Source organism: Corythoichthys intestinalis, chromosome 3 (assembly GCF_030265065.1).
Source record: "Corythoichthys intestinalis isolate RoL2023-P3 chromosome 3, ASM3026506v1, whole genome shotgun sequence".
In the NCBI taxonomy this organism is placed as follows: Eukaryota; Metazoa; Chordata; class Actinopteri; order Syngnathiformes; family Syngnathidae; genus Corythoichthys; species Corythoichthys intestinalis.
In genome coordinates, this window is record NC_080397.1 from 49,938,145 (window position 1) to 49,951,842 (window position 13,698).

A 13,698-nucleotide genomic window follows, 5' to 3' on the forward strand; every position below is an offset into this window, starting at 1 on the left:
AGCAAGATTTCTGGCTGTCAAAGAGGTCTAACTTCTTCAAACGAGGCTCCACTTGTTACCTGTGTTAATGGCACCTCTTTTAACTCATTATCGGTATAAAAGACACCTGTCCACAAGCTCAGTCAGTCACCTTCCAAACTCCACTATGGCCAAGACCAAAGAGCTGTCGAAGGACACCAGAGACAAAATTGTAGACCTGCACCAGGCTGGGAAAACTGAATCTGCAATAGGTAAAACGCTTGGTGTAAAGAAATCAACTGCGGGAGCAATTATTAGAAAATGGAAGACATACAAGACCACTGATAATCTCCCTCGATCTGGGGCTCCGTGCAAGATCTCACCCTGTGGCGTTAAAATGATAATAAGAACGGTGAGCAAAAATCCCAGAACCACACGGGGGGACCTAGTGGATGACAAACAGAGAGCTGGGACCACAGAAACAAAGGCTACTATTAGTAACACAATGCGCCCCCAGGGACTAAAATCCTGCACTGCCAGACGTGTCCCCCTGCTGAAGCCAGTACACGTCCAGGCCCGTCTGCGGTTCGCTAGAGAGCATTTGGATGATCCAGAAGAGGACTGGGAGAATGTGTTATGGTCAGAAGAAACCAAAATGAACTTTTTTGGTAGAAACACAGGGTCTCGTGTTTGGAGGAGAACGAATACTGAATTCCATCCGAGGAACACCATACCACTGTGAAGCATGGGGTTGGAAACATCATGCTGTTTTTCTGCAAAGGGACCAGGACGACTGATCTATGTAAAGGAAAGAATGAATGGGGCCATGTATCAAGAGATTTTGAGTGAAAATCTGCTTCCATCAGCAAGGGCATTGAAGATGAGACATGGCTGGGTCTTTCAGCATGACAATGATCCCAAACGCACAGCCAGGGCAACAAAGGAGTGGCTTCGTAAGAAGCATTTCAAGGTCCTGGAGTGGCCTAGCCAGTCTCCAGATCTCAACCACATAGAAATTCTGTGAAGGGAGTTGAAAGTCCATGTTGCCCAATGACACCCCCAAAACATCACTGCTCTAGAAGAGATCTGCATGGGGGAATGGGCCAAAATACCAGCAACAGTGTGTGAAAAGCTTTAAATAGTTACAGAAAATGTTTGGCCTCCGTTATTGTCAACAAAGGGTACATAACAAAGTATTTAGATGAACTTTTGGTATTGACCAAATACTTATTTTCCATCATGATTTGCAAATAAATTCTTTAAAAATCAAACAATGTGATTTTCTGGGTTTTTTTCCACATTATGTCTCTCATGGTTGAGTTTTACCCATGTTGACAATTACAGGCCTTTCTAATATTTTCAAGAGAGAGAACTTACACAATTAGTGGTTGACTAAATACTTATTTGCCCCACTGTATGTTGAAAACAAGGTCACCACCTGACACCTTGCTTGCTACCGGGTAACTTTGAATAAGGCGCTATTGGAACGGAAAAGTAAACTGTGGACAGAGGAGGTGTTAACATGGGGCAAAAACAAATTAGCCATTTTTTCTTTCCAAAAACAGCGAAATTTTCAAAAATTCAATTCGAGGTTGAAAATGAAGATGATTACGATGATAGTTTTATCTTCCTTCGGTATCTTCAAATAGGGAAGACATGCTTGCATTGTAGCCATTTTATTGTTTCTTGTTGCTGACACCGTGTGGAGAGCTGTTGGATATTCATGCGCAATTTTAGTATTGTGAAAAAGGGGCGTTAAACTGAGGCTTATTGGACCTTTAAGTCTTTTAAATATGTTTATGTGTCATTGCGCCATTTAGATGCATGGATTTGTATTATAATACACAGGCGCTTTTATTTCCAATACAAAAACTCCAACACACACTGTAGGTGAAATAGAACGCTGTCTTCTAGTAGCCTAGTAGTAGCAGTACGTAAACTATCCAACATGCGTGTCATCACAAAGTTGGTGTTGTCCTTGTAGACGCTACAATATGTGCTCATCTGTCTATGTTCTTTCGAAAATGTTGGAAACCTATATTTTTTAACTAAAACATTTGAATTTTACCGAGGAAAACATTTTGAGTATCAGTCGTTTAAAACTAGACGAAATTTGTATGAGATTTCGTCGACGAAAACTAGACGAAGACAAAAACATTTTGAAATGACTAAAATATGACTAAGCAAAACAACAATTAAAAGGGCTACCAAAAACAGCACTGGCATAAAGCGTCCGGATTTCATCCATTTTGTGCTCTTACTTTACTGAAGTATTTGACGAGCAGCTCCGACGCTTCAGCTTGCGAGAGCGTCCTCAGCTTGCCGCTGATGTCAGAAAGGTGCGCACTCCGGCCTGACGCCGAGCTCCGAATTTTCTCCAGCTTGTCCTGGATTGATTGTTGCTTGAAGACCAACTCTGCTTCCAGAACCTCCACAGCTTCTTCCAACTGCTCCTCCTTGATAACAAAGCAAGTCATGAAAAATTGGCTTTTGCTTTTTTTTTTTTAATTCTTTTTTTTTTTAATGAAGCCACCACAGAAGCACATCTATGATGGAAAAGGCAACATATGACAGTCATTCAAGAAATAAGGTGAATTTTTCAGTATAACGACTGATATAAGTTTACTCGTTTTTTTCCCCCCTGTTTTACTTCTTTTTGACTGGATTTAATTTTTTTTTTTTTTTTTGCAGTTCAAGAAAAGTTTTGGCAACTAACAAAGATGGCCCACCAAGAAGCATTCTCCAGGATTGAACAGCAGTCCGTTATCAAGTTTTTGGTTGCTGAAGGGTGCAAACCATTTTAAATTCATACGAGACTGCATGGGCGTAGGTTTGTTCTCAACATTGGCAGGGATGATATAACAGCATGTACACTATTTTCTGGGGACGGGACATAAATCAGATGAAACAGATTAAGTGAACGGCGGTCAGGGCTACATTTCCCACGAATATGAACCTTATTAATTGATAGGCTAAATGATCATTGCAAAAATAAATCTGTATTGACTTGTACTAACTTTCACGTGTATTGGTTCAGGTGATATGCCACTCAAGTCAAAAAGTTTTAGTAGTTTTAATTAATTTTAATTAGTAGTTTTAAAAAACTACTAATGAAAACATTTTGAAAACTTCCAGAAAAAATGTAGCGAATTTAAACTGCAGTATTTGAACATAGCTTAAACTATATTACACAATACATACACAATAAATACAAACTTGTTAATAATCTCCTAATGATCCAGGAATGCGAAAAATAAACATCGGTTTTAAGACTAGGGCTGCAGCTATCGATTATTCTATCAGTCGATTAATCGATAAACTAGTTAGTTCGAATAATCGAGTAATCTGGAACATAAAAATTTTAAATACCTAAGCTGAGCTTCTATCGGTATAAATGAGGACGTAAGTACAACAAAAAAACAACTGGCTAACTTACATAGCAAAAGTCCATTAGCTTAAATGCTATAAGATGCTAACTTTTTTTTTTTTTTTTTTACAATGCTCTTAACAAATGGTTCAACCACATATTACGACAAAAAACGGCTAAATATACCTAAACTATATTATGAATTCATTAAAACATTTAAAACATTAGCTCAAACAAAAACTTAGCTTATGTTGGTCTTAATAAGGAGCAGCTGGACTCAGCCATGTGAAATGAATTATGGCATAATCACTGTTGCAATGTATTCACCCAGATCAATAAAACTAAATGCAAACATTTTCAAAACAAACCATTATAACCCTTCTTTAATTAAACGAATACTTGAAGCAGCAAAATAATCTTTTTTTTTTCTAATTGAATTACTCGAGTTAATTGAGTAATCGTTGCAGCACTACTTGAGACAACTCAACATTGACTGTCTAAATTAATACATTAAATATAACAATTAACTTCTTAGGGTAAAACAAAAATAAATAAAAATGGAGCCTTACTTTAGGTAAAACACGACTGCTTTTGTCCACAAGCACAGCCAAACACAACAAAAAAAGGGAAAACTTTTTACCTCGTTTATGATTAATGTCTGATTATGTGAAAAAATGTCTGCATAGGCCAAAAATAAAAATATTTTTAAATAAATAATTTTGAAAATAAATAAATACATTTGAAATAAATGCAAGTCATCAGCCAATCAAACGTGTTTGAGGAGAAAAATGGATCGGCACATTCAGCAAGTGAAAAGGGGGTAAATGTAAGTCTGAACGTGATGAAAACAATTCACTTTTTTTCCCCCGATATTGTTCAAGTCTGTTTTTTGTTTTTTTTGGTCAAACAAAACAAAAAAAAAAACATTTTTTCGGTATCGGATCAGGACACGGCAGATTCTCGAAATCAGGTGACTCAGACTTGGACATCCCTAAAAGGAACAAGTCTGCTACGTACAACATAAGCAAAGTTCGGACACCCCTGTCACGGTCACCACTGACCTCCATGGTCAGCACCATGCTGTCCTTGAGCTGTGAATCCAGGTGGTCTCTCCTCTTTCTAAGCATTTCTCTCTCCTTCTCCAATTCCGTCGTGGATGCTTGCTTTTCCTCCAGTGTTTCCATTTGCACTGACACATGAAGCAGGTTCTGACTCAGAACCTGTAGAATTATTGGATACAACAGAACCAGTGCATTACAATGTATGTGAGGTTTCAACAAAATTACTAAAAGGACAAATATGGAAAAGCTTTACTGTCCAGGCCGGGCTACCTGACTGGAGCACAACCTCTCAGTCTCCAACAAGTTCTTGCGCTTAAGGAACGCATCTCTGCGCCGGCGCACCTCCTCGCTCTTGCTTAACTCCTTGTCAAGCTCCTGCTGCGTGACACTCCTTTGTAGCTCATGTTCCACGGCCTCATCCAACCAACACGACTCACACGACTGCAGACACAACTGAGGAGATATTGAGGGACAACTTTTTCACATGCATCCCAAAGGAAAGTATGTTGTTAAAAAAAATATACTGTAAGTTTCGTACTATAAGCCCATATTTTTCTCCTTCATTTTGAATCCTGCGGCTTATAGTGAAGTGTGGCGTATTTGCTGATTTATTTGGGTTAATTTGGGTTAATTGGTAACGCTTTATTTGACAGCAGCATCATAAGACTCATAACACCATCGTAATTACCGTATTGGCCAGAATATAAGACGGTGTTTTTTGCATTGAAATAAGACTGAAAAAGACGGGGTCGTCTTATATTCACAGTCCAGACATCATACCCATTCACGACGCTAGATGGCGCCAGATATCATTGAAGCGATGTTCTGTCACGACAGATCTCAGCTACTCTCCCCATTCACGACGCTAGATGGCGCCAGATGTCATTGAAGCAATGTTCTTTAATGACAGATCTCAGCTACTCTCAAGTTTAAACAGTTTGCATTATTTTATTGCAGTTTTTCCTTATTCAGATTTGTTTCAAGACTACAGTTACAGTTAGACTTCACTTTGATGGTTAATGCAGTTATTGCAATTTTATTGTTTTATCACAATAGATTGGTTTATTTACATTTCAAAAACCAGAAGCCATTCATTTACGAATGTGAGTGCACTTTAGTTTACATTAGGGCTCTCAAAATTATCGCGTTAACGGGCGGTAATTAATTTTATTAATTAATCACGTTTAAATACAGTGCCCTCCATAATTATTGGATTTATAATTCTTCTGCCCTCAGCCGAGCGTATGGCTACTCGACTTTGGCAGCGAGCTAAACCGACAAAGAAACTTGGAGGCCCGAACTCCTTCCTCTCATTTATTTCTTTGTGTCAATGTGTGTGCGTGTGTGTGGTAAAACTGAAACATACATAAAACACAAATGTCATACACAAAATAAAAGGTTCTATACAATAACATGTTTATGTAAATAACAGAAAACTGGCTCCATTATGAGCAAATGAAATGAAATGGTTACTTTAGCTTAGCACAAAAACGTGTGGGTTCGCGCCACATAAATAACAACAAAATAACTGAATAGACACAGCAAAATTACATCTAACCCATTGTTAAAACGTACAAACTTACAGATTTTGTTTTGTCAAGGGTTCCCAACGATGTATGGTGCAGAGGAGGTGTGCAACGTCTTAACACCTCAAGGCCTCTTTTCCAACTGAAAGAAAAAGTTCTTTCTGCCTGCTGCTTACAGCAAGTCGCCACTAGGGGAAGCCAAGCGCACGCAGCAATACCAAAGAAAAACTGCAAAGTTAGAGTTACAATAGCGACATCCTGTGGACGGATGAACAACGTACAATCTTAGAAAGAAATCAAACTCAAAAATTAGTCAACATAAGACCAGAGGACATAACAATAATAACTAGGCCTGCAAGCAGGACTGAACGGGCCCTCGCAATCTAGCGCAACTCGGACGTCACGCAACTCGGACTGTGTGCAGGTCAGGGTGGTGGCAGATCCTCCTCTCTAATCATCTCATTAGAACCTAAGATGCTCGAAAGTAGCAAAAACCCCTATTGGAGAGAGTACTACAAAAAAGGAGCCACTACTGAGCTGTGTAGCCAAGCCCTTATTCAAAACCCAAAACTAATCTTCTAAGTGGGCCAATTCGACCAAGTGTGCCAAATATTGTGGCTCTATAAGCTGCCTGAGTCTCTGAAAAAAAATATTTCCTTTAAATGGCGAACAAAGGGTCGTCACGGCAACAGACAGAGACACGTGGACATGGGCCGTAAATAAGTATTTTAATAGGTCTTGAAACTACAATGACCAACCTGAAAAGAACTGAACATGTATTGGAAAAACGAGTGACTTTCTATCGCCACTAGTTGGCGCTGTAGGTTTGATGCAAATGACCCCTACAAGGCCCTTCAGGGTATGACTCTCAACAAGCACGGGAAGTTTGGCGCAGATATGTTGTATATCTGCCGAGTTATGACTGTTCAAAGTTTTTGGAGAGAAAAATTGTTGACAGTCATTTTCACTTTCCTGTTTGGACCCCTCCGCTTCAACGAAACTTCAATATTTTTCATCAGGCACCTGAAGACAGGTCTTAAGGCTTCCCTTATGCAGCTTTGAGGTAGATTGATTTTTTCCCTTTAGAGGAGGAGTGTGTCCCGTAAAAAAAGGGCATTTCCTGTTCCCACTAGGAGGCGCCAAGCACAAATGGTAAATTTTCAATCCAGTCCTGCTCAGGCTGGTATACCTCACACACATGCCAGATTTAAAATAGATTGAACGTTGTATGAGGGAGTTATCAGTCATTTTCCGAATTCGGTGTTTTGGCGAAAAAATGGCCGACTTTGGCACCCCGCCCAGGTCAGGCCCGTGAATGAAAACACACCATTTTGATAACTTAAGATTTCATATGCCTCATGAACAGTCTCGCCAATTTTGAGAATGATCAAACTAATTCCCTAGGTGCCAAGGTGTAAAATGTGCACACTGTAAATCGATAAAAATTTCACATTCAATCCAAAATACCCGATTTCCTGTTGGGTTTGGAATATGCATGCAAGAGACTTTTTGGAGCAGTTTTGTACAAGGTATCGACTCTCCGAATTTCATCCCTCTACGTTGAAAAAACCTAAATGGAGAGGCCTTTTTGAAAATTTCAAGGGGGCGCCACTGAGCCATTTTGTTACATGTTTTCGTAACGTTGCAAGATTATTGAACGTTATGCAAAGCCACATGTATGTCCAAATTTTTGTGAGTTTTCGTGCATGTTCAAGCCTCCAAATGTAAACTCCTACTGTGAACCGATAAAAATTTCACATTCGATCCAAAATACCCGATTTCCTGTTGGATTTGGAATACGGGTGCAAGAGACTTTTTGGAGCAGTTTTGCACAAGGTATCGACTCCCCAAATTTCATCACTCTCTGTCAAAAAAACCTAATAGGAAACGCCTTTTTGAAAAATTCAAGGGGGCGCCACTGAGGCATTTTGCTACATTTTTTCGTAACATTGCAAGATTATCGAACGTTATCTAAAGCCGCATGTATGTGCAAATTTTTACGAGTTTTTGTGCATATTCAAGCCTCCAAATGTAAACTCCTACTGTGAACCCATGAAAATTTCACATTCGATCCAAAATACCCGATTTCCTGTTGGATTTGGAAAATGGGTGCAAGAGACTTTTTGGAGCAGTTTTGCATAAGGTATCTACTCCCCAAATTTCCTTGCTCTATGTTGAAAAAACCCAATAGGAAAGGCCTTTTTTAAAACTTCTTTCTGTCGCCACTAGTTGGCACTGTAGAGTTGATGCAAATGACCCCTACAAGAACCTTAAGGGTATGACTCTCAACAAACACGGGAAGTTTGGCGCAGATATGTTGTATATCTGCCGAGTTATGACTGTTCAAAGTTTTTTGCGTGACAAATTGTTGACGTTCATTTTCACTTTCCTGTTTGGACCCCTCCGCCTCAACAAAACCTCAATATTTTTCATCAGGCACCTGAACACAGGTCTTAAGGCTCCCCTGATGCAGGTTTGAGGTCAACAGATTTTTTTCCCTTGGAGGAGGAACCTGTCTCGTAAAAAAAGGCATTTCCTGTTCTCACTAGGGGGCGCTAGACCTAATGGGTAATATTTCAATGCACTCGTGTTAAGGGTGGGATACCACACATACATGCCAAATATGAAAAAGATTGAACGTTGTGTCAAGGAACTATAAGTCATTTACTGAATTTGTCATTTTGCCGAAAAAATGGTCGACTTTGGCACCACGCCCAGGTCAGACCCGTGAATGAAAACGCACCATTTTCAAAACTTAAGATTTCATATGTCTCCTGAACAGTCTCACCAATTTTGAAGATGATCCAACTAACTCCCTCGGCGAAAAGGTCTCAAATGTGCACCCTGTAAATCGATAAAAATTTCATATTTGATCCAAAATAACCGATTTCCTGTTGGGTTTGGAATATGCGTGTAAATGCTTTTTTGGAGCGGTTTTGGACAAGGTATAGACCCCCCAAATTTCATTGCTCTACGCTGACAGACCCTAATGTTATAGGCCAATTTTAAAATTTCAAGGGGGCGCCACTGAGCCATTTTGTTATATTTTTTTGCAACGTTGCAAAATTATCGAAATTTACAATTTTCCGGACGTATGTGCAAATTTTGGTGACTTTTCGTGCATGTTCAGGCCTCCAAATTGGCCGTTTTCATTTGCCCTGAAAAAAAAAAAAAATAATAATAATAAAAAAAAAAATAATCCTTTGCAAAACAATAGGGCCTTCGCACGCTTAGTGCTCGGGCCCTAATTATGTGTTTTTTAGCTTCAAATATTTTTTTTCTAAATAATATGGGACCTTAATGGAAAAAAAAGAGAAAAATCCAACCTTCAATACAAGTGCATTTATTCAGTGGGGAAAAAATCCCACGTAAAGAAATAATTATTTGACATCAAATAATGTGCGTCACAATTATTAGCACCCCTGGTGTTCAATACTTTGTACAACCCCCTTTTGCCAACAAAACGGCACCTAATCTTCTCCTATAATGTTTCACAAGATGGGAAAAGACAGAAAGAGGGATCTTCAGCCATTCCTCTTTGCAGAATCTCTCTAAATGATCCAGGCACCCGGGTCCTCTCCTCTGTACTCTCCTCTTCAGCTCACCCCACAGGTTTTCAATGGGGTTGAGGTCTGGGGACTGAGATGACCATGGGAGGAGCTTGATTTTGTGTCCGGTGAACCATTTCTGTGTAGATTTGGCCATATGTTTAGGGTCATTGTCTTGCTAAAAGACCCAGTGACGACCCATCTTCAGCTTTCGGGCAGAGGGCAACAGATTTTGATTTAAAATGTCCTGGTATTTCAAAGCATTCATGATGCCATGCACCCTAACAAGGTTCCCAGGGCCTTTGGAAGCGAAACAGCCCCACAGCATCACTGACCCACCCCCATACTTCACAGTGGGTATGAGGTGCTGTCTACACGCCAACAAGCTGTTTGGGAGGCATGCATGGAGAAAAGTTTCCTCACTCACAATCATAAACGCAAACGTCTGGAGTTCGCCAAGCGGTATTGGGTCTTCAACTGGGACCGTGTGCTTTGGTCAGATGAGACCAAGATTGAGCTTTTTGGCAACAAACACTCTAAGTGGGTCTGGCGTGCCACGAAAGATGCGCATACTGAAAAGCACCTCATACCCACTGTGAAGTATGGGGGTGGGTCAGTGATGCTGTGGGGCTGTTTCGCTTCCAAAGGCCCTGGGAACCTTGTTAGGGTGCATGGCATCATGAATGCTTTGAAATACCAGGACATTTTAAATCAACATCTGTTGCCCTCTGCCCGAAAGCTGAAGATGGGTCGTCACTGGGTATTTCAGCAAGATAATGACCCCAAACATATGGCAATATCTACACAGAAATGGTTCACCAGACAAAAAATCAAGCTCCTCCCATGGCCATCTCAGTCCCCAGACCTCAACCCCATTAAAAAAACCTGTGGGGTGAGCTGAAGAGGAGAGTACAGAGGAGAGGACCCAGGTCTCTGGATGATTTAGAGAGATTCTGCAAAGAGGAATGGCTAAAGATCCATCCTTCTGTCTTTTCCCATCTTGTGAAACATTATAGGAGAAGATTAGGTGCTGTTTTGTTGGCAAAAGGGGGTTGTACAAAGTATTAACACCAGGGGTGCTAATAATTGTGGCACACATTATTTGATGTCAAATAATTATTTCTTTATGTGGGATTTTCCCCCACTGAATAAATGCACTTGTATTGAAGGTTGGATTTTTCTCTTTTTTTCCATTAAGGTCCCATATTATTTAGAAAAAAAAAATATTAGAAGCTAAAAAAAAACAAATAATTATTATAAATCCAACAATTATGGAGGGCACTGAATTTGACGCAATTAACGCACATGCCCCGTTCAAAATGACAGCAGAGTGTAATGTCCCCTTGTTACTTGTTTTTGGTGTTTGGCGCCCTCTGCTGGCGCTTGGGTCCAACTGCTTTTATGGCTTTCAGCACCATGAGTGAGCATGGTGTAATTATTGACATCAACAATGGCGAGCTATTAGTTTATTTTTTGATTGAAAATTTTACAAATTTTAATAAAACAAAAACATTAAGAGGGGTTTTAATATAAAATTTCTATAACTTGTACTAACATTTATCTTTTAAGAACTACAAGTCTTTGTATCCATGGATCGCTTTAAGAGAATGTTAATAATGTTAAGGCCATCTTGTGGATTTATTGTTATAATAAACTAATGCAGTACTTATGTACCGTATGTTTAATGTATATATCCGTCTTGTGTCTTATCTTTCCATTCCAACAACAATTTACAAAATATGGCATATCTTGTAGATGGTTTGAATTGCGATTAATTACGATTAATTAATTTTTAAGCTGTAATTAACTTGATTAAAAATTTTAATCGTTTGACAGCCCTAGTTTACATATTTAAATGTTCAGCTATTAAGATTTGAATGAGGCAAAATAACATGCTTTTTCTCTCAAATATATTGCTATACTCATTTGTTTCGGATGTACTGTAATAATTTTCTGTATTAAAAATTAATTTGGTGTTCAAAAAGTCTTTTCAAACTTGAGTCTCGGAAAAGAGGGGGTCGTCTTATATTCGGGCCAATACGGTATGACGTGACACTATCATGGGCATTACTGAATGCTTGTGACAGATGTCAGTAAGTGTCATCTGGCAAATGATGTCACTAATTCCATTTATGTCCAGCTCGGATCTTTCACGTCCTTTCAGAAGTGAGATAATTTTCCGGATAACACTAAATGACATCTGTTAAAAGCAGTCATTAACACTCATGACAGTGTCATATCATAATTATGATTGTCTAATGACAGTCTTAAGGCACCACTGTCAAAGAAAGTGTTACCAAATATCATAACTAGCAATTAATGAAACAACTGGAACAGCAACTGCAGAAATAATTAGCACATAACATGGATTTTGATTGTTATTTACATCTGTAGCGCTGCAATGCATGCTAGAAGGCATGTTGGACGGCAACAGTGTTGGCAGCAGAGGTTGACTGTCTCCCTCAAGGGAGCAGTGATGGCCAAATGAAGCTTCTTGAAGCAATGAAGCTTTGCAGCCAATAGGTTCAAAGCTTCATGGTGGTTCATTTGGTCTTATGATGCCGCTGTCAAATAAAATGTTACCGGTTAATATCTTTTGGTATAAATACCCAATAATACAGAGGGGACGGCTGTGGCTTATAGTCCAGTGCGGCTTGGCGATGAACAAATGACGTTTTCGTGTCAAATTTGGTGGGTGGAGGCCTATATAGTCAGGTGCGCTTTATAGTGCGACAAGTACGGTATGTGTGTCAACAAATGGGCCACAATGTAAACATCTTACTTTTGCCTTTGGTCCCAGGTTGTTTCTACTTTCTGGAATGCTTTCCACCTGCAAAACAACCGAAACCATCTTGATATCACATCTTTGATTTATTTGTATTAAACAATTTCATGCACAGGGGTCTTCTTCATGAGACAATAGCTCTATTTCGTTATAGAGGTTTACTTTTCCCGACTTCTATTCTGGTTAAGGCGGGGTTCAGTAGCCCGCAGCTCTAGAGCCGCATAGGGCTTTTTAACGCTGCCCTAGTGGCTCCCTGGAGCTTTTTCAAAAATGTTTTAAAATGGAAAAAAATATATATAAAATATATTTTTAAGATGCTTCTGTTGGAGGACAAACACGACAAAAACATTCTTCTAATTCAAGAATATTGTAAGGAAGTTAAACTGGAGGTGGCATCGTACAATAGAGTAGTCACGTGATGCGTCATTCTCCGATACATCGGGCTGATATTTGGAAATTTGACGTATATCTGTATCAGACTTTTTTTTTAAATACGACTGGCCAAAATGAAAGTGAAATTGGGTGAAAAGGATCGGGTTATTAATTAAAATACTAATAAAAATTAAACACAAGCATTTTTTTAATGTTATTTTTGTTTAAAAATAATTTGCATTATGATGGCGGCATGGTGGGACAGTAACAGGTCCTGAAAAACTCACATTAAACTCACATTGGTCGATCTCTAATGTATACAGCTTGTGTTGCCTTCATTATGACCACAAGCGGATTTTAAAGGGGGGGGGCAGGCCTCCTTGTTGGCCGAAAAGTGTCATTGCACATAATTGATTTTCCTATATACCAGTACTTCTCAAATAGTGGGGCGCGCCCCCCTGGGGGGGGCGCAGAGCAATGCCGGGGGGGGCGCATGTGACCTCGGGGAACATGTTTTTTTTTTTTTTTTTTTGCCGTACTGGAATAAAGTGTACTTGCACATCCACTCAGTAGGTGGCAGTGGCGCTCTCATTTTCAGAGTGTGCGCAGTATTTTTGAACTAAGGAAGAGCACTCAGCACACACAGACAACAGATATGAAGAGCAGTGTGCCACCGCCGTTTTCGAAAGCCGTTTTCCGACCGGACTCACTCACGCAGCGACCCACTGTCTTGTCCGGTTCTCACGTCGCCGCCCGAGAAGTGCCATTTTCGGCTTGGGATCGTCACGACGACTGCCCTCACCTACGGTTCTACCTCGGCCGCCGTGAATGCGCTTTTTTCGTGCCATTTGCCTTTTAGCTTTGACTTTTAATACAGTGGGTGATGATGAAAGACCACTGTTTACTGTGTCTAAAAATAATTATAGCAGACAGCAAGAAGCCAAATCAATTAAGATGCCACTTAAAGACATTAGACCCCAATCTCATTGTTAAGCCGCTTGATTTTTTCAGTGAAAACGTGCCGAATATTGCCAACAATCGTCCTGCTTTGTCAGTGTTATATCAGTAAGCCAGTGAGCAT

General features: G+C 39.7%; 1 protein-coding gene across 3 annotated transcripts in view; it reads right to left on the minus strand.

Moving 5' to 3' along the window:
• The window catches only part of LOC130913456 (kinesin-like protein KIF27), a 42,780-nt gene that overhangs the window by 6,040 nt on the left and 23,042 nt on the right, over positions 1 to 13,698 (minus strand). For 2 of the 3 annotated variants that reach the window (XM_057832091.1, XM_057832090.1), the window contains exons 10-13: positions 12,243 to 12,290; positions 4,657 to 4,839; positions 4,387 to 4,545; positions 2,220 to 2,414 (exon numbers count right to left, since the gene is read on the minus strand). In XM_057832091.1, coding sequence (XP_057688074.1) covers positions 2,220 to 2,414; positions 4,387 to 4,545; positions 4,657 to 4,839; positions 12,243 to 12,290 — 585 coding nt within the window. The remainder of the gene's footprint in view (positions 1 to 2,219; positions 2,415 to 4,386; positions 4,546 to 4,656; positions 4,840 to 12,242; positions 12,291 to 13,698) is intronic. The other variant, XM_057832092.1, reaches the window with a different exon arrangement.